This window comes from Typopeltis vanoorti, chromosome 2 (assembly GCF_054136105.1).
Source record: "Typopeltis vanoorti isolate ZY-2024b chromosome 2, IOZ_Tvanoo_1.0, whole genome shotgun sequence".
Lineage (NCBI taxonomy): Eukaryota > Metazoa > Arthropoda > Arachnida > Uropygi > Thelyphonidae > Typopeltis > Typopeltis vanoorti.
Window position 1 is genome coordinate 91,559,854 of NC_143550.1, and position 22,772 is coordinate 91,582,625.

Here is a 22,772-nt window from a genome sequence, read left to right on the forward strand (position 1 = left end):
GTTGTTTTGGTGTGTTATCTTTTTTTAGTTCTTTTATACAATTCTCTCTCTCAAAAGCTTCCCACTTATTAATAAACTGCATCGCTTTCTCTTTACATAGCATATAACTCCAGTAACATACCATTATCCAACATACATACTATACAACAACAAATATAACAACCTACAATTCCAATAACATAAACATCATACTATCAATGTATTATTTTTATTGACATCTCAACTCATTATGGTCATAACTGGCATGACACTGACTATTTTTCTATACGTTATTTTCTTTTACTTTTTTTGATAACCTTGTTAAAAACCCCAATATTCAAAAAATTCTCAAAAGTTAAAGCAAATTTTGATAAAGCCACTTCACTTTAATCGTTGAATATGACAATACAGGGATTATAGCCTTCTCACCGACCCGAATCGCTAACAAAATTAAAATGAATTTTAATTGAAGTTAAAATTTATTTGAACTAAAGTTTAAAAAATTCTTGCATTTTACAAGTTACTAAATTCTTAGTAACTTGTAAAAAATTTTTTAATAATTTTTATAAGTGGAACTATCTTTTAGGAAAATAAAAGAAACTCAAGATAGATGAGAAAATAAGAAAAGAATTCAGAAATAATTTGAACATTTAATATAAGTATTCAAAAAATAACATCTTTATAGAATAACAGAAAATAAATTAAATTACATAAAATATACTTGAAATTTTTTAAATTAAAATTTTAGGGTTTTTGATTTCATATTCACAAAATTAGAAATAATGGTCTTAACGTCTAATTCCGCACATATATAATTTTCAATAGCTATTAACAGCAAACTAACAAGCTTTTTTGTGACATACTTGTTCTTAAGTAGGTTTTAATCAATTTCAACTTGGAAAAGGAACATTCACCGCTCGCTACACTAACAGGTAAGGTTAATAGTATTCTTAAAGCAACTGAAAAGTGAGGGAAAGATAAATTATTGGACACAATAAAATGAAGAATATCGAAAGGGTTTTGAATATTTAAATTATCCTTCCGAAAAATATCCCGGAAAGCACATAACTCGTCATATAGTTCTATTGCATTTACATCTTTATTGTCGCTGTCCTTGAAGAGAATCTCTAAATCGTCACAATTTTTTTGTAAATCTTCGTTATTAATTTGTAGTAATCTATACAAGAAATTGAAATTATCATAATATGTTTTCAGTTGTTCAAAACGTTCTATTAACGAACACATTGCAACGTCTAGAAGTGTATAAAACACATTCACTCTAAATTAATCTTCTGGCGATCATGGTGTTTTGTCATGATGCTCGTAGTCAAATTATCGTGTCTTCTTTCGTCGTCGGACTTCCGTACCAGTTTTAAATTCTTGTTCTCCATCCACCTCTTCACTCAGTTCTTTTGCTTTTTGGAACTTCTTTAAAATTTGTATCTGATCGATACTCTTGTAAGAATATTTTTACGTTTTCGATAGATTCTAAAGCAAATGTAATTAATGTTCATATTTTTGTCTTGAAGCATTTTACTCACAGGGTTTATTCTGTTAAGTAAATCATGCCCAGTTATAAGAGAGCAAATAAATTTGTAGTCCTTTATTTTAGCACATGTTTGTGCTTCATGCTGAGTTTCTTTATTAAAATTTCAAAGAGTGCATCGTAAATTTCTCCTAATTGATATCATAGAGGGTAGATTGCATTAATTTTACTTTCCCATCGCGTTTCTGATAGGTGTTTCAATGTTTTTTTTTTACGAACTTTAAAAGGATTGCCTAGCGTTTGTAAGAGAATAAAAAGAAATTGTATATTTCTTGAATAATTGCAAAGAAACTAATTGTATCTGCATTCACTTCGGCTGCATCGTTAATAATTACATTTAGAGTATGAGCAGCACATCCACGTAAAATGCTCGAGGATTTTTGTTTAAAAGCATATTTTGGAGCCCATATTTTTTCCCTATCATATTTGCCCCATTGTCATATCCTTGACCTCGCATGTCTTCAATGGGAATGTTCCATTTTTCCAGTTGTTCCATTATTGTTGCACATAAACCATGTCCTGTGGAATCTGATATATCTGCAAAATCTACAGTTTTCCCTGATCTTGACAATTCCATTGTCACAGGACACAAAGCAAATAATAATGGTCATTCGTTCTGTTTTACTTGCATCAGGTGTGCAGTCTAAAATTAAGGAATAATATTTAGACTTTGGAATTGATAACAAAATTGTATCCCTGATTGCATTACTTAAAGTTTCCAATATTTAATTTTGACTGTCTTTACTCAAATAGTGTACTCTATTGTTTCCTTGTAAGGTCCTTTCAACATGATTTTCCATAACGGGATCAAACTTCGCAAATAGTTCGACTAATTTTTAAAAAATTGCCGTTATTCCTTTCATATAATTTATCAGATGATCTGCGAAAAGCAAAATTTTGGCTACTAAGGAATTTTATAATTTCAATCAAGCATTCTAAAACACTCACCCAATGTTTCTTTTCCATTGAGTCTGGCAATAAATAGTAGTTTTGTTTTTTAAATTTTTATCAACTTCCATTTTAAGAAATTTTTCATGTGAGTTAAACTAGTCTCATATCTATGCAACTAGTTTCATGTCTATGCAAAGTTGTACCCACATTTCTCCAATCGTTATAACCTTCTACAAGACTACTTAATTCGGTAGGTACGAAAGGTTTGCAACAAAAGCAAAAAACAGAATTTAAAGTTTCAGAATAAATGAGCCATGTTCTTGGCACGTGCTCACCGTTTTCCATTTTTCTATTATAATACATGTCGCCAAATTTATGATCATATGTATCTCTGGGATATATTATATTTTTCTTTTGAACAGGCCTCATTTCAATTAAAACAATTCGTAATTTTTCATCAATATTTCTCCATTCACCTGGATCTTCTAAATTTACACAGGCTAACAATGTGTTAGTTTTGTGGGCAACTACAACTAAATTTCTCCTAACTGTTTTTCACTTAAATCAAGCGTCTTGTTATCTTGTTCAATAGTTGCAATAGCACTTTCATGAAAACTGGATGATATGCACGGTTCTTCAACTCTTGATTTCTGATGTATCGAGTTGGTTACAATCTGCATCAGAATATTTTAATATTTTAACAAATTTATTAAGAGCCCCAGTTTGTTTCTTAACATATGCTTCTTTTGCAGCATGATGCTTATGATTTTGTGCACCGGATAACTTTTTTTTAATTTTTGATTCCATTTCTATTTTATACCCACAAGAAATTATTACACAACACGACGCAGAGACGAAATAATAGTCCGCACTACGCTATTGTCAGCAGCCTACTGAGATGCATACCATATGACTGGTTAACTGGCAACAAATGTTTTGTACGAAAATTCGTTTCTGCACATAAAAACTGTTCACCATTTCACTTTAGATAGACTGCAGTAGACACAACACTCTGTAGGCAAGTATTTAGCCTGCTCTTGCTGCAAAATTGTAAACAGCCAGCTGATCAAAGAGGAGACAATATACAATTTTTTAAAATTTTTATTTGGCGTATCTGGCTTTATTTATTTTAATATTGATCATTCTAAGAATTTTTTGCTTTCATGATAAAAATTTTGTTTCTTAAAAATGAACTTATGAACCGTGCCCTGGCGGCGCCGCCCGCTTCTGCTGGCCCTGGTTTTATTAATGGAATCTCCATACAGCAAACTCATTGGTCACATATTTTTCTCTATTTACTTTCGATTCTATATTTTGCACCATTTCATTTGTATCAGCCAAACATCTCATCTCAGTGTACATTTGCCTCAACTTTGTTTCCCATCTTGATCAGCTCTTTCTTTTAAATCTTGCTTCCTTTTACTTCATATCTGCTCTTTCACAGCAATAAGAATACTTGCTCTTCTTTTGTCAGTCATGCTATCTTTTGTTCCAGAAGTAATATCAACTTTTATTCTGTCATTTGTACTCTCTTTCAATTCCTGTGATAATGCTCACTTTTGTTCCATCAGATTTTGTTGTTTTCAATGATATTCTTGATACTCCAATTTTCCCACTCACTCTTCTGACTCCTCACTTATCTTTTGCCTTTGTCTCATAGTCAATCATCATTCCCTTCTTTTATTTAATGATATTTCAAAATATAATACTTTCTACAGATATTCAATCTCTCATTTCCACATTAACCCATGTATACATATGCAGGTTGATATGTGGCTTTTCAATGTGGCTATCGAAAATACCTCCAGGGTGACCACTAGGTTTCTCTCTCTCTCTCTCTCCCTACTTATCATGTATTGAAAAAAATTTTTTTGTATCAATATTACAGAACTCATTTAGCAATTTATAATCACGTCCTATCTTTGCAACCCAAACACCTTCAATCTATCCTCGCAGGCATCATTCTATAGATGTGTTACAAGTTACTACCATCTTGGTCACACATCTTTGGATTCTCATCATCAGGAAACCCAGGTGATCAGGTTTTTTCCCTTTCTTCTCACATGTTCTGGGTGACAGCTTTTATGGATATGCTAGGAACTTAGGGATCCTGTAGGTACCATCAACTCATCATAGCTGTATAATGAGGGATAATAAGCTTTCTATCTCTATTTGTCAAGAGTTCAACATCCAATTAATCCTTTGAGCTATTTTGACAACATTTGCAATATGCCCTCTGAACTTCAAGCTCTGTTTATTCTCACCCCATATTTTAGCTTCATCAATTTCTTGCAATCCAGCTCCATCAACGTAACATGTAGTGCGCAATCCTTTTTGACCTGAAGTGAAGCTTTTTTGAAGCATTAAACTGACAACCTTATCCTTTACCCACACTGCCAATTTATTTAAATTATTCTGCAGAATCATTACATTATCTTTATTAACCATCTTCCCTAGTTTTGTATCATCAGCAAACAATTGAATATTTTCCCTAACATTTCCTATATCATTAATATGAAAATTAAACAGCAGTGGCCCTAGTACAGACCCATGAAGCCCTACACTAGTCACTGTTATTCTCCAAGATTCTACTCTACCATATGCTACTCCCAAGTGTTTTCCTGTTGCTCCCCCTCCCGAATCCATGTCCATATCCATGCCCAATCCAGCTCCATATTCCTTCCCCATTCCCATTTGCTCCAACTATGTAAGTTTCCTGTGCAGTATTCTCAAATGCTTTTGCAAAGTTCAGTAATATAATGGCATAGCCACTTCCCTTATCAAAATCAGCTGTCGCTCTATAATCAAATGTGAGTAAATACAAAGGCAAGACCTACTTTTCACAAAGTCATGCTGTTTATCATAGAGCATCATATTCTTATTAACTCATTTCTGAATTCTAGCTTTAAACCACTTTTCTAATACCTTAACTACTAACAGATCTGTAATTTGCCATCTCTTCCCCCCACCCCTTCCTCTTGGAGCCTCCTATATATAATGGAACTATTTTGCCCTACATCCACTCCACTCAATCCTTGCCAGGATTTAAGCTGAGGTTTAAATTAAACAGCTTGGTTAGAGGCACTATCAGTTCTCTTGCACATTCTTGCAACACACAGGAAGACATGCCATCCAATCTTACTGCTGTATTCACATTAATATTTCTCAACATTCTGAGTAGCTCAGGGGACTGGATGATACACCTTTGCAAAATGATAATTTCATATCTCAACTATTTCTTCTGCTACTGTCACATTCTTACCACCAACAACGATTAAAATTATACTTTCATAATCATTCTTCTCTTACTTACTACACGGTAAAAAATTCTTTAGGATTTTCTGAGGCCTGCTTAGCTAATTTCCTCTCATAATCTGATTTAGCTCTTTATACCATACTAGAGTTGAAGCCTGCAGAAAAGTACAACAGGACCACCTGGTGAGGAGTGGTGTAGCACAACATCGAGCTACTGAGTGACCATACAGTATCAGATGATGTTCAATGAATAGATGGATTAGAATACTAATCACTCTTCTTACCTGTGTTTTGTATTGCTCATGAGCATGGTAATCACCTTTATCTTTATATTCCATCCACAATGTTTTTTTTTTTTTTTTTGCAGCTTCTGCTTTATGATGCTACCAATCCATTTGATTTCTGCTCAGTTTATCCTCCTAATCATGAGTATACAGTCTGATATTGCTTCCTTCAAATAATCCCACAACATTTTTTCCTTGCAGCCTCTTATGTCATGATAAGCGTTCCATGCAGTCTCTTAAATTTATCATAATCACTGACTTCATAGTTTCTCTATATACAGTACTACCCTCTTCTTAACTGAGAATTTCACATGTTCAGCAACTTCTCAGGAAACGACTGCATGATTACAGATATATTTGTGATGTTATCACTATATTCAGCATTCTTAATTCCCCCCCCCCTCCATCATATGCTGTTTCAGATAATTATCCCTTAGTAACTGTATAAATTCCATCTTGCTGGTGCCCTTTCTATCCTCCAATATATTTATTTCTCCATAGCTGAAGCCACACATAATAACTGTTCAGTCTGTACTAATCTACCAATTCATGACATCCACATTTTTCTGTACAACTCCTGCCAGATTATAGAAAACAACAAAAAATATATTTTGTGATAACTGCCTCTATCTCACACCAGATAGGCTGAAATGAACTGTCTTAAAATGTTTCTAAATTTCTACTTTTGCTGGTTGGTTGCATTTCTTTGGTATATTCCTCCCACTAGCCTATTCCCTTTCACTTCCTTGAAAATACACTACCCTTCACATTCTACCCCACAATCAGCTTCTGTGAACCAGGTTTTGCTGATGCTGATAATTTTTGGCCACGTCTAGCTGACCTATGCCAAACACTCCTCTCCACTTTATTTTTGATGCTTCTGGCATTCATTTAAACACAGTTGAACATCCCTTTGAACCTACAATTATTGGTGTGTGATGTACTTACCAATCCATTTAGATAAGAAATCTGCGAAACCACACTCAGCATTGAATGATCATTTGTACCAGGGGTTAATGAACAACATTTTCTCCAAACATCTAACTCCAAACTCATTGAAATGAATTTCATCAAGTATATTCAGGACACGAATCCAAGCGGCTGAAATGAGGTTCCTTCGAGGGGTTGCAGGGCTGACAAGACTCGACAGAATCAGAAGCTCTGCAATTCGGGGAAATCCTCAATACTCAACCGCTGCTTCTCCGTGTTGAGAGATCATGGCTACGTTGGTATGGGCACCTGGTCAGAATGCTACAAGAGAGGCTCCCTCAGCAGGCCCTCTTTGCCTATCCAGAGGGTGGGAGGCCACGTGGAAAGCCAAGGACTCGCTGGATAGATGATATCCAAAACCTTGGGTGGACACGTTTGGGAATCCCACCAGAACACTTGAGCTTGGTGGCAGAGGATCGTGACCATTGGAAGTTCCTCTTGCAGTTGTTGCCCCCCACAACCCAATTAGGAAAGGCGGGCCGTGAAGATGTATGTATGTATATCCAGGTCCTTTCTTCCAAAATATATACTCCAGCCATCTATGCTATTACACATCATTTCCTCCTGCTCAATCTTTTCATTGACTCATTCACAATCATTGCCCTTCTTCTCAATGCATGTTTATCATGCAATGGTTGCAGATTTTTGCTTCTTCACAAAATTATTCACAGAGTAATTTCTCTTAAATATCATCAGGGAGTAGATGATATTTGAGCGGAAATACTCAATTAGTGAGGTTTGAATTCTTTGGCTCTTCCACTTTTCTAGCATTTTCACCACTAGAGTATGCCATCTCTCATCAGTGGATCCCAAATTTTAGGATGTTACATTTGCATTAATCTGACATTGCTATTCATTTGCCACCTGTCTAGTTTATTCAAATCCTCATGAAGGACATTAACATCTGCTCTATTACTAAGAGCACTGCCCAGTCCCATTGTCTGTGAAAAACTGATCCCCTGCTATCTAGTGACAATATCACTGACATGAAAAATAAATGGTAGAGGTTCCAGTACTGAGCCCTGTGGAACCCTCCTTATGATTGTTTTCTTGATACTGCTCTCCTGTATAACTCTCTGATAATTCTCAGACAGGTAATTTTCAATCCAACTCACTAACCAGATATCAAATCCCACATGCTGCAACTTAAATATCAATTTATAATGTGACATCCTGTCAAATGCCTTTGCAAAATCCCAAACAATGGCAGTACATGCATTTACCACATCAACTGTTCTCATCACTTTATTATAAAAGGCAAGCAGATTACTGAAACAAATCCATGCTGACCCTCATAGATAACATTTCCTTATCTGCCCAATTGCATATATCATCTCTGACTAATTTTTCCAAAATCTTAACAACTAGAGAAGAAATACAAACTAGTCTATAGTCGGATGCCTCTATTCTATCACTACTCTTATGCATTTGGCACTGTCTTATTCTCCTTTCCCTCCTTGGGCACTTTTTTAGTAGCTAGAAGTCAGTGAACAGTGGGTTGAATGGAGCTGCCGGTTCCATAGCACAGCCTCTTAAAACTTATGGTGTAATTCCATCCAGTCCCACTGGATTGACTTGTAGGGTACTTATTATTTAAAATGCATTCTTCTCTTGCACTTCTAAATCTTGATCTCTTCCCATTCCTCCAGGAATACAATCTGCTTTTCCAGGATGAAATACTCCCCATAGAGTAATATTAAACAGATTAAACACTAAATCCCAATCTCCATTTAACAGGGTCATTTATCCACAATCATCTTCCTACTGACAATATAATGAAAGAATTCTGAAGGATTTTTCTTGGATTTCATTCCTAGTCTTTTCTAGTATTTCTTTTTCTTTGTCTTCCTTGATATAGTTACTTTCTTGGCTTGAGGCATATCCCTAATGGAGCTCCCCTCCCCCACATTCTTTATACTTATTCCATAACCACTTGTTTACCTGCAGTTTCTGTTTGATTTTATAATAATCCATTTTACACCATATACATTATCTTTATCACTTGAAGAATGCAATTTGCCATTATTGCTGATAAATATTTCATAACTAGCTCTTAAGCACTTTCTAATTCCTCCATCTATGAAACTACCCAAAGCTGATTTCTAAAACTATTTAATCGCCTGCCTTCAAATTCAATTAATTTATTTATTAGTAATAGTGCATATGTGGTAGCCCTGCAAGAGGATTTGAATAAGCTAGATAGATGGGCAAATGAATGGGGGTATCAGTTTAATGCAGCAAAATGTAAGGTCTTGAGGTTTGGGAAACATTGATGGGATGCTGCATACTCTATGGGAGGAGTAATATTGGAGGAAGTAGGGGAGACAAGAGATCTGGGGTTGATGATTGATAGAAACCTGAAAACTGCGATTGATGCGTATTTATTTAACATTACCAATATCCTTACCAATAGACATTAAAGATATTATTAAACATTTTGTGGTAGGTAAAACAAGATGGATAAATATGTAAAATAAATTTACATTTATCCTAATTGTTATACAGTTAAAAGCATATCTCCAAATTATCTTTGTTATGTAATATTTATTTTTATATTAAAATAAAAGTAATTTTTGTTTATTTATATATATATATATATATATATATATATATATATTCTGTTGTATTTGTATATTAACGAATAAACATTTTTGAAAATTTTTATTATTAAAAATTCCTTATTAATGAATTTCAGCGATTACAATGCTCTATTACTGTTAAATAAAATTTATTTTTATGTATGCGTATAAACTGTTTTGTACTTTTAAAAAAGTAAAATTTTTCACGGAAACTTATTTTATGGGGACGCTGAAAAAGGTTTTGCACAAGGGCGCCTCCTACCCACAGCATGGCACTGACAGCAGATGAATGCATATCGCTAGGATAAGGAGACAGAAAACAACGTCCGAAAAAGGTATGTCCGAATTTTCCTCCTATATTCTTCATATATAAGTTTTATAACACTTCAGTAATGCCCTAAGATTCGAGTAAAGAGCCAATTACTTTTGTAAAAAAGGGGCACTCCTAAACGAAAGTAGGCTATATTAGCCATTAAATAATAGTTTATTTTAGAGGAGTAACATGGGAATGTTCCCAGAAATAATACCACAATTTAGAGATTTTACTTGTGATATTAAGTGATTTCTTGCCCCAAGGAGTGATGATTACAAGTTGCTAGAAGTGGGTTATTAGATTTAGAATTTTTGAGAATACAATAAATTGTATTGATTGTAATTAAGTTAAGGGGATAAAAATCCCTTCTTGTTTTTCAGCCAGTAAGCGAAACTAAGATCGAACACTACGATCTGTACCGTTTCATGCCGACGAACTGTCAGCGTATCCAAGTGTAAGTGACCACTTGGTAGTGCCACACCACGGCAACTCGTTGCAAAGGTGAAGCAAGCTTCCTCACTGTTCTTGATATTTTCTCATGATGTAAAACACAGCTCTTAAGAGATGTAGTACTGTTTTACATTATGAGGAGAGGTCACTACCCAGACCGGTTTCAACCTTTTTTGAGGTCTCATCAGTGAGTAGCTAGACCTAGTTAATATCAGAGTTTAAGTGAAGAAAACTTACATACTTTTGCTATACGATTGACCGAAAGGTGTGTCACTATATTTCATTATAACATAGTATAACTAAGATGAAAAGCCAAAAGGCTATTTTTTTCTGGCAAGGTTGTTATAAGTTAAGGGGATAAAAATCCCTTCTTGTTTTTCAGCCAGTAAGCGAAACTAAGATCGAACACTACGATCTGTACCGTTTCATGCCGACGAACTGTCAGCGTATATATCTGTACCTGTACAGATCGAACACTACGATCTGTACAGGTACAGATCGCAGTGTTTGATCTTAGTTTCGCTTACTGGCTGAAAAACAAGAAGGGATTTTTATCCCCTTAACTTATAACAACCTCGCCGGAAAAAAATAGCCTTTTGGCTTTTCATCTTGATTGTAATTGTAAATTGTAAATTTGAGAATACAATAAAGTGGTAAATTAAATATAGAAATAGACAACAGAATCAGCAAAGCTGGTATGGTGCGAAGTCAAATGAATAAATTCATATGGAATAAGAAAGAAATTAATCGGAACACTAAATTAGCTGTATACAAGACAGTATTCAAACCAGTTTTAACTTATGGATCTGAGAGCTGGGTCAGAAGTAAAACACTTGACCAAAGACTAGAGACCGCAGATATGAGAGTCCTGAGAAAGATTAGAGGCGTGAACAGATGGCATCAATGGCAATATCATATTAAAAACGAGGATATTAGGAAAGAACTTGACATTGTCAGCATCCAGGAATGCATTAGCAGAGCTAATCACAGGTGGTATGGTCAGTTAAATAGAATGGGAGAGGAAAGATTAGCAAAACAAGTGTTCTCTGCGAGGTTGGCAGGAAAACGACCCAGAGGAAGACCAAGATATAGGTGGATTGATACGGTACAAAGTGCCTTAGACGATAGAAATATAAGATCTGATAATGTTGGAGTCTTGACAAGTAACAGACTGATTTGGAGGAAAATTGTAGATAGGAAGTTAGTAATGATGTAATTTTTTCATGTAGTACTGTCATATCCTGCACACCCCTTGAGGGTACATGGCAGGAATTTGATGATGATGATAATGATGATGAGAATACAATTCTCAGCAATGGAGTTGCCTTAGCTTGCACTACTTAGAAGAACATGATTGCTGCCCAAGTGTCCATATATTCATTTATGGACACTTATATATTCTTTAATTAGTGCTTTTGATAAAGGTTTCACTCACCTGACAACTGTTTGGAGCAGGTTGGTTCATTTCAGAGACTAGGCAGAAACCTTAAGAGAGCAAAAACTCCCTTTCAATACTAAAGCCTATCAAAAGCACTAATAAAAGGTAAATATATGGATGTTTGGGCAGCAGTCATGTTCTTTTAGGTAGTGCAAGCTAAGGCAACTCTAATTGTTGTATTCTCTTTATGCCAAGGATTGTATTCTCATAAGCTCTGTGGTAAAATTTAAGAAACCGTCATAGTTTTTACATCACTGCATTGAAGCCATATGGCTCTTTCTTTAGTAATTAAATTAAATTTGGAACAGCAAGGGCAGGATAAAACAATTATTCACATAGGCTCTGTAAATGCTTTTAAATAGAAACTAAATCTGTTTGTGTCGAAATTTCATAACATTAAAACCTGTCTTTTTTTCCAAACAATGCCAGTTATTTTATTTTCCTAATGTAATTTTGACAGAATTAAATATATTCAAGAAATTAAGAACCTTATAGCAGATTTTTTGATTATCATTTCTAAGATTAAAATTAAAAAAAAAAAAAAACGACAGAATACATTTATTTATGAGGTTTCCATTTAATTTTAACATAAAAGTTGAAACAACTGTGGAAAATCTTTCAGCCATCTTTCATATAGATATTCTTGAACTTGAAGCAGATAAAAGTGATGTGTTTGTGTCAAAGTAAGGTCATCAGAAGATAATTTTTGGAAATATTTGCGAAGAAATAAGTGCCCTAACTTTAAAAAAATGAGCAGAAAAGTTGTATACCTACTTTGGTTCAATGTATTTGTGCAAAGCAGCATTTCTACAAATGACCATATTTAAGACAAAGTACCAAACAACTTTAACAGATGAATACCTGGACTTGTGTTTACAAAATGCTCTGAGTAATTACTCACCAAATTACAAACATATTGCAGACTTATTACAGTACCAAACAAGGAATGCAAAATTCAAGGCTCTCAGAAGTGCAAAATAACACAGCTTTTGTGGTTCTTTTTATAGTTACCAATATTATCATAAAAGCATTGTTGTCACCTGACCTACTCTAGACTTCCAAATATTGTGAAAAAAAAAATGTTTATTAAAATTAGGCTTGTTAAACTTCTTAGCAGTCTCTTTCATCATTTTGGTTGTTCTTTAGGATGTAGATAAATAATTAAAACTTTTAAGTAAAAGTATACGAGGGCTGTTCGATAAGTCTGTGCAAACTGTTATATTTAGTTGCAGGCAACTGTTGGAAGATCACACATTAAGTTTGTCAGACAGACCTATTACTCTGTGTTTGGCATTCATTTGAATTGATCAAGTACCGTGATTTGTGAAAAATGGACAAGAAAGAATTTCATGTAGTGATTAAATATTACTTTTTGAAAGGCAGAATGGCTCAGGAAACCAAAGCTAAGCTTGATAAACATTATGGTATGACTGCACCTTTGATTAGAACGGTTTATAAGTAGTTTAGTAACTTTGGAAGTGGCCATATGGGCACAAGTAACTCTGAACGTTCTGGAAGCCCTGTTGAGGTAACTACTCCAGAAATTATTGAAAAAATCCATGATATGGTGATAAATGATAGAAGAGTGAAAGTGTGTGAAATAAAAAAAAATCGAATTGAAGTCGCAACTCCTAAAATTTTGTTTTAATTAATTATTTTTTGGTGGAATGGCTCTTTGGCTCAAAAAGGTTCCCGACCCCTGTTCTAGGGTGTTAGCATCAGCTGGCCAACCTGTTTAACAAGAGCCTTGCAACAGCACAAAAGTTGCAAAGGTGGTGGTAAGGCTCAGGCAACAAATTATAGACCCAGTCTGTATATCTGATTGTAGATAAGGTATTGGAGAGGGTGTTGAAATATAGGATACAAAAGTGGGTTGATAACAGTGGTATTCTTTGTGCTTGTCAGCATTGGTTTCTTAAGATGAAATTTTGTTTTCAAATCTATTTATGTACTATAATAAAGTGACTAATGTATTGGACAAGGGAGATGCATATACAGTGATGTGCTTAGATTTTCACACTGTAAGTTGGTTACTAAACTGAAGCAGATGGGATTGGATGATAGTGAGTTGGATAGGAGAATGGCTATCAGATTGGTATCAGCAGGTTGTGTATGGGGGAGGCACTATCTCAAAAGAGGAAGGTCACTAGTGGTGTGATGCAAGGATCATTTTTCATATTAATTTTGTGTTATTTAATATTATTAATTAATATCTTTATTTCAAGCATGTCTCTGCTTAAAAATATTCCATTTAATACTTAGTGATATAACATCACACGGCTTGTTCTATTTTTAAATGATCTATTGTTAGTATTCCATCTTGTATCTTTTTTAAAACTGCTCTTGTAGTGACACTGAAGATGGTCTGCTATTTCCAGACCGAAATATTTGCTTAATTAAATATCGTTCTTGTGTTTACGTGCTTATATTATTCAGTCTTTATGTCACAAGTATCCTTAAAACATCAAAAAATTTTTTATTGTTGTTATTAACACCAGACCTCCATACAATCTAAAGAATCATTGCAGGAGGCAAACACTGTTAGACAAACCCATCCATCTGTGCTTTTAACTCATTCAATATATTTGCATTCAGCACAATGTCAGGCGAAGCATTCCACTGACCAACCATTCTCCTTATGTCCCTACTCAGAGCCTACTTATACAGCTTCCAGGTATGTCCCCCTTGTTCTACTCTCCGCTTCCCTCATTCTATGAAATTTTTTTTTCACCTGGTAACAATCGTTTACCAACTTAAAAGCCTCAATCATATGCCCTCTCTTCCTCCTATTCACAAAGGTTTGCAAACTGCATTTCCTCAATCTATCCTCATATCCCACATCTCAAAGTCCAGTTAGGACCTTAGTTGGTCTTCTCTGGATCCTTTCCAACATTTCCTCATCATCAAGGGAGTAAATCTGTGCACAATAATCCATACAAGGCCTTTTGTATAAGGCCTTTACAAAATGACTTATTTATTTCTAAAAGTTAAGGTCCTCTACATCACTCTCATAATCTGATGTGATATCTTCACAACTTATGCAATGCAATCTTTGAACTTCAGATTCTTGTCCACCACCACTCCAAGGTCTCTTATTTCCTTAACTTCCCCCCAAAATTTCCCTGCCAAGTGTATATTTTGCATCCCATTGTTGTCTACCAAATTTCAAAAAAACCTTACACTTGGTAACATTGAATTGATACAATTTATTCAAGTCCTCCTGTAAGCGACAACATCTGCTTGATTCCTCATCACCTGCACCAGTTTTGTGTCATCTGCAAACAGTTGCATATCACCAGTTAAACCTATCCCAATATCATTAATATACGAATTAAATAACAGTTGTCCCAAAAGTGATCCCTGCGTCACACCACTAGTGATCTTCCTCTTTCGAGATAGTGTCTGCCGCATACACATCCTGCTGATACCAATCCGATAGCCATTCTCCTATCCAACTCACTAGTCTACCATCCAATCCCATCTGCTTCAGTTTAGTGACCAACTTACAGTGTGAAAATCTAAGCACATCACTGTATATGCATCTCCCTTGTCCAATACATTAGTCACCTCATTATAGTACATAAACAGATCTAAAAACAAAAATTTATCTTAAGAAACCAATGATGACAAGCACAAAGAATACCACTGTTATCAACTCACTTTTGTATCCTATATTTTAACAACCTCTTCAATACCTTATCTACAATTGTAGATATACAGACTGGGTCTATAATTTGTTGCCTGAGCCTTACCACCACCTTTGCAACTTTTGTGCTGTTGCAAGGCTCTTGTTAAACAGGTCGGCCAAGGATGATGGAAACACCCTAGAACAGGGGTTGGGAACCTTTTTGAGCCAAAGAGCCATTCCACCAAAAAAAAAAATTAATTAAAACAAAATTTTAGGAGCCGCAACTTCAATTCGATTTTTCTGGTGACTCAAAGTTGCAGTTAGTTCAAACTTAGGTAAATTTGTTTTTAGTTCAGTACTTCCAGATATCAAATACCACTTTTATGTTTGCATATAAATTTTTTATATGTTCAGTAAATAAAAACATTAAGTTTGATTAAGTTTTTAATCACAAAACATGTTTAAGTAAGTATAATATTGCAAAAAAGTCAGAATTTGGATTGCAAAAAGAATTAGTCTGAACAAAAATACAATATTATGTATTTTAATAGATATTTGATTGTTTTAATTTAAAATTTACTAATAAGACTTGATTTTTCATCTTCTCAGCCAATTAACTTAAATCTGGATTGTATTTAGTTTTCACTTTAATAGTAATTTGGCTTTCAAACTTTCATCAGTCAATTCATTCCTATAATTGCTTTTAATGTAATTCATTGAAGTGAAAAATTGTTCCCAATTGTATTGAACCGAAAAGAGTCAAAACTCCAAAAGCAAGTGGCCTGGCATTTGAATAATTAGTTGGGAAAGAATTCCAACATTTAAATATAATTTCCTGTGGTGTTTCTTCCATAGTTTCCTCATTTTCTTCACACCATTTCCTGAAGTTTTTTTATACCCAGATGGTTTTATTCTGAATTTCCAGAAGCTCCATTTTGTAGTTCTGCAATTGATATTCCAGGAAAAGCTTCAATATCTATTAATTTTAAAATGCAATTTAATGGATGTAATATAAATTTCATCATCTCCTGATGTTTTTTTTTTTAAATCCTGAAATCTGCTTGTAAATGAATCTAAAATTACAGTAATCATTTCAGCGAATATTTTGCAATCAACATTTTCTTGATTTAAATTTAATCTATAATTTTTTAGATTTTCAAAATATATAAATTTTTCTTCAGTAACATCTTCGAAAAACACTCTTAGTTTCTGTTCAAAGTTAAGGACTTCCTCTAGTAATTGTAAGGCTGTGTTTCCCTTCCCTTGCAACTTCGAATTTAGCTTATTAAAATGTTCTGTCATATCAAGCAAAAAACAAAAATTTTGTATCCATTCAGGATTACTGAGAAGTTCTACATGATTTATGTTATAATTTTTAGTGGGAAAGAAACCTAATGCTTCTTTTAAGCATTGAAAAAAACATTTTAATGCTTTTCCCTCTTCATAACTATCAAACAGATGTAAATATCACAACATCTTTATGTTGACTACCTAGTTCCTCTAAAAATGTGTCAAAAAGTCTGTGATTCAACGCTTGAAATTGATCATTGGCACAACAACATCCATCACTCTTTTTAGTTGTGGTAATAATAAGAATTTACAACTAAAGCTTCTTGATGCAAAGTGCAATGAAATGAAATAACTCCATCTGGAATATGAGTGGAGAATAATTTAATAAAGTCCTTATTTTTTGCAATCATAGAAGGCGTGCCATCGGTTGCAATGGATACTATATTATTAATATTTATATTTTTATTCTGTAAACTTGTTAGAAGGTTTTCTGAAATATCTTGACCTGTAATGTGTCTTTTAAGTGTTAGCAGATTAAGAAGTTCTTCTTGAATACCGGAAGATGTGATATATTTAACCATCATGCAGCATTGTGCCATATCAGAAATATCATTTGATTCATCAACCACAATAGATATAAAATTGGCAGAATTAATATCCATAATTTGCATACGAGATGGTATCAAAAAGTTTTGATACCCCCCCTCCCTTTGTCTTTTTTATCCTAGTCAAAAAGTACTGTACCCTTCCATTTCAATTCCTGTTAGGATATTGTCATCATTCACCCATGTTTCACTTATTCCAACAATTTTTGGTAGAATAAACTCAATCAGTGAAATGGCTTCATCTTCCTTATTTTTGATACTCCTGGAATTTGTAAATAAACACAGCATTTCACTTTTAGATCTATAACCACTCCTACCCAAGCCTTTTTTCCACTACACCTGCCCTTGCCAATCACCTTTATTACTGCTTACCACATATATCAGCTCAGTCTCAACTATCCCTCTCACATCTTGATATATTCCATTTCCATGCTGATCATCCCCATACATGCATTCACCACTACTCCCAACATCCTCTCTCTCTCTACACCATATCTCCTCTGCCTGCCTGGGATCTCTCTCTCCCTCATTTCTCTGTTCCTCTTGCATTCCATTATCCTTTCATCTCTCACACTGCTAATGCTTCCATTGCCAAGCACTTCAGTCTCTTCAATATACTCTCCGGATCTTTCACTTTACCTCTCTTGCTTTCATCACACATTGCATTTCCATCTAACAACAGTTCTCCAATTTACTGACTCAAAAGCCATTCAAATGCAATCCACCATGTCTGTATAATTCCATTCTTCCATCAAATACATACCATACATCCACAAACTGTACTCCCTTCTCCTAACACAGCTCTGCCAGCATAACGTTCATGATTCTGGTACTCTGTCTCAACTCATTATTGTTATACCTCAGCAACATGCTGACAACCTTTTCCACTATATTGTTATCGTTCACTCTCCTCAATAACCTCCTGATATCTGCTTTGACTTTCTCCTTATATTCACTTAAATCATTTTTCCTCCTATTACTACTTAATTCTCTTGCTTATTCAACCCCCTGGATAGCAGACCTTATGAACTCTCTCATTAACCAATCCTCTAACAATGGAACCTCCATACACAGCTATTCTCAAATCACTCGTCACCTCTTTTACCCTTTTTTCTTTCATTCTATTCTTTTGCACACTCATTTGTTTTTACTAAATGTCTAGTGGAAGTTTGCTATAGTGAGTTTTCTTTAGCCACAGCACCAATGCTAATGGTGCTCTGATTAATATTTTTCAAGAGTTGCTATAGCGAGCAATTTTATTCTAAAGGTATATGTCACAGTGACAGAACTATGCGTTGCTTTTTGGAATAAGCACTGCATGGAGAACATTGATGGATAAGAGTCAGAACTCTGAAGAGGATATTTATATCATAACCAAAATATGAAACTTGAATTCTACATGTCCAAAGGCCTGACATTTCATTTTTATCCATTATACACAGCTTTTCTTGGGAGATCTGCAGATTACAAGCACAAAATAACTATAACTTCATTTGAGGAGATGCAAGCCATCATTCTTATACTTATAAAAAATAGAAATAGGTTCGGTACATGTTGAATTTTAAGTATTGGGTTTTGGATACTACCTACTAGTGGCCCCTAATACTGTGTGTGTGTGTGTGTGTGTGTCTTAGGCTGTGATCTTTATCTATAAGACACACACAGACCTTTCCAAAATCCTGAATTCAAACTTGCAAAATACTTTGAGTGTGACCAAGATGAATGACAGTGACCAGACAATTATTTCACTGTCATCCCTCTTACATAACCAGTACTCCCTTTACTGCTCAATCATGATGTGATTGATGTATTGATGAATGAAATATATTTTCTATAATGTTTTTGTCTCTCTCTCTTTAATCAAAAGTTCTCCTTACTTTCTGCTAAAACACAGAATAGCATAAAATTGTGTATAGTTCTCTGCAGCTGAGTTTTCAGGCATATTTAATTTTTATCTCACTTATGGTGTATAGATATTCAAGTTTCATTAAAAAAAATGCAACAAAGAAAGAACAAGTTTAAAATGATGAGAATACCATATTTTTAGCAACTAGTATGGATGTGCAGCAAAAAGCTTACAAAACTTCAAGCAGGCTTGGATATTGTAGTATGTGGTAAAAAAAAAAAGTAACATATTGGTGAATAATTGGTGATGTGATATTCAAAATATGGCCACATCCAATTAGGACATCAATATATAAGTATGTCAAATGTGTATATGTATGTTCCTACCATGTTAGTTTTTTTTTTTTGCAAAACAGACAAAAAAAAAAAAAAACTCCTGAGCATCAACTTACACATTAGTCATCACTATAAACCTAATAATGTGTAGATATTATAGATATTTAAAATCTTTTCAGGATATGACATATGTGCATGACAGAAACAAATAAATTGCAATTAAATTCTTACTTGCAGACCTTCTATGATGCTTCTATCATTTCGAAATACATTAGTTGTGGATGGCTCTCGTCGTGGAGTTCGAGCTGCGGATAACCAGGCACGGGTGTGTTTACTGATTAAAGCATTCTTATTGAACATGGCTGAGACTTGAGTGTCCAGTTCAAGAGGAATTGCAATGCCTCTATTCTTTGCTGTAACATAATATTTATATTAACTTTTACAGAAGAGATTTCATTCACAAACAGACACTTAAAGAAACAGTGATTTCCAAAATCTCTTATATAAGTATGTTTGCTGAATATCGTGCTGATAGCAAATCATAATTTTTTTTATTACAGTAACTTATCAAAAAAAATGTTAATACAATAACTTACTTGAAAATTAATAATTAAAAATAAATCATCCATATATTCAATAACATTACTGAGATACATAAGTTCCATAAACAAGATATCACACACACTCTGACCATTCACTGATGCTATCTATAACTTCCCCTATTTATTGCATTATTCAAATACCTAACATCTAATCTTCATAAGAACAGAGATTAAGCTTAACTAAAACCAAACCAATGATGACAAATTCAGATTAAATCAAATCAAACTAAAATTAACAAATAATCATATATTGAAATTGTGGAGGACTATATTTACCTTGGCTAATTGTTTTAAGTAAAAACAAGATTAAGAAATATATAGAAAAATCACACAAGGAAACAAAGCATTTTGGACGAATAAAGATTATAGAAAGAATATAGGGAAATATTAGGATATTTCCCTATATGCCTAAAAAGGGAGGCTCCTTAATATGAGGAACTATCAAAAAGAAACCAGACTGTACCAGATACTCAGAGACAGATCAAGTTACAGTCATATGCCACCAGGTGTCAGTGGAGTACACGTTGTTGAGTCAGCCTGCCACGTGGCATCAAACTGTGTGCACTAGAACTCACGTAACCCGTATTATTCTTATCATATATGTTTTAATAAGGAAATACTGTGAGCCGCCATATGAATTCAAAATTATAATAACAAAATAACTCACATAAAATATTATTTAATAATAAAATTTTTGTCTGTATATCGCAGGCATCTTCAGTACATTTATAAATCTAATTGAACAATAACTGACAATTCCAAAGGGTGCCACCTAAGTAGCTAATGTAAGATAACTAAAAAGGTCAATAAATTTTCTAACTAAAAAAAAAAAAAATAAATAAAAAAAAAATATATATATATATATATATATCATCATCATGCATATCAAGGATTTAGGCCCTAGCATGGCCTGTTCCGGCCTTAAGTCATCGTTTAAGAGGACGTCCTGGTTTTCTTTTTCCTAATGGCTTGTATTATGCATATATATATATATATATATATATATATATATATATATATATATATACACACACACACATGTAGAAAGTATTTACCTTGGGTATTAAAGATACCAAGCTATTTTAAACCTGGTTTTACTCCATTTCTCAAGTAAGCAAACAGACAAACAAGTCAAATTTGCGCCTGCAAGTGTTGCAAGTCTAGCTGACCCTTGCAACACTTGCAGGTGCAAACTTGACTTGTTTATCTGTTTGCTTACTTGGGAAATGGAGTAAAAACAAGGTTTAAAATAGCTTGGTATATTTAACATATATATATATATATATACACACACACACACAATAAAAAGTTAGGAAAGATTAGCTGATTTATAAAGTACTATCTCCCATAAAGGGGATAGACGTAAACCATCGGATCTGTTTAAGTTAGGAGAGTGAAATAAAGTTTCACATGTTTCTTTATAAAGCCGTTCCATGAGGAACAGAGTTTTGTGAAGAACTCTTGTCTTGTTCCAATGAACTCTGTGTCTAGTGATGATGGCATGTTCTGCAAATTCAGACTGTTCAGGTTCAAGGTATTGAATATAAGACTGGTGTTCTTCTAGCCGAATAAAGGCAGATTTCCTGTTTGTCCTGTTTCGCCTGCGATACACAGACAAAAATTTTACTATTAAATAATATTTTATGTGAATTATTCCATTATTATAATTTTCAATTCATTCTTATCACATGTTCACACCATTCTGTGATTTCATCATGAACACTGATCCTAACTCAGTGTTTTAAGAAGGTAAGAACCATCTTGGAGGACAATGAGAAGATGGGACAACCAACTTCTTATATGGCAGTGCATGCATCAATCTGCATGGATGATCTGTCAGATTTTGGATTTCATAAGAAACAGTTCAAACACATTCGTCACCTCAAGGGTCATCCCAAGGAAATGAGACTTGGGTTTACAGTTACAACTTGGAGACAAAATAGCAATCATCACAGTGGAAGAGTCCACATTCCCCAAGACCGAAGAAGGCAAGGCAAGTCAGGAGTGTGACAAAGAGCATATTGATCACCCTTTTTTTTTTTTTTTTTTCCCACATTAAGGGAATTGTGCACCGAGAATTTGTCCCACAAGGTCAGACAGTCAATGCAGAATTTTACTGCAACATTTTAAGGAGATTGAGAGAAGATGGTCGTCACAACAGACCAGAAACTATGGCGAAGCTGCAACTGACTCTTCCTTCACGACAATGTTCCCTCCTAACAGTGCCTTAAAAATGTGAGTGTTTTTGGCAGGCCAACAGCATGGAAGTTGTCCCACATTATTACTCACCAGATTTAACCCCTTGCCACTTCTTTTTGTTTCCAAAAATGAAATTGAAGCTGAAGGGGCAGTGGTTCAACACCATTAAGGAGATCAAAGATGAATCTTGATGCACTTCAACAAAAATCAACAAAAATACTTCCAGGAAACATTTGGAACATGGCAAAAATGGTAGGATTACTGAATGAACTTAGAAGGCGACTACATTGAAGGTGGGGGGTTGAGTCCAAATTTAAATTGGCTAAGTTGTAAAGATTTTATTAGCTAGTTCGGTTTCTTTTTGATAGCATCATGTATAATGTATTAGTTTAGTGTTTACCAATGGAAGTGAGGCATATACAACAACTAACACAGGAATACTTCTAATTTTTTAGGAAATGACAATGTAGTTTACATTATTAATTATAAAAACTTTAATTAATAACTATCTATATTTTGGCAATGTTACATTGCCATCTTCA

The 22,772-nt window shown here is 34.1% G+C and overlaps 1 protein-coding gene across 1 annotated transcript in view; it reads right to left on the minus strand.

Annotated features, from left to right (window-relative positions):
- Positions 1-22,772, minus strand: part of Itpr (Inositol 1,4,5,-trisphosphate receptor) — a 1,112,489-nt gene that overhangs the window by 382,324 nt on the left and 707,393 nt on the right. The window contains exon 37 of the mRNA XM_090401920.1: positions 19,661-19,842. Within this exon, the coding sequence (XP_090258046.1) occupies positions 19,661-19,842 (182 nt within the window). The remainder of the gene's footprint in view (positions 1-19,660; positions 19,843-22,772) is intronic.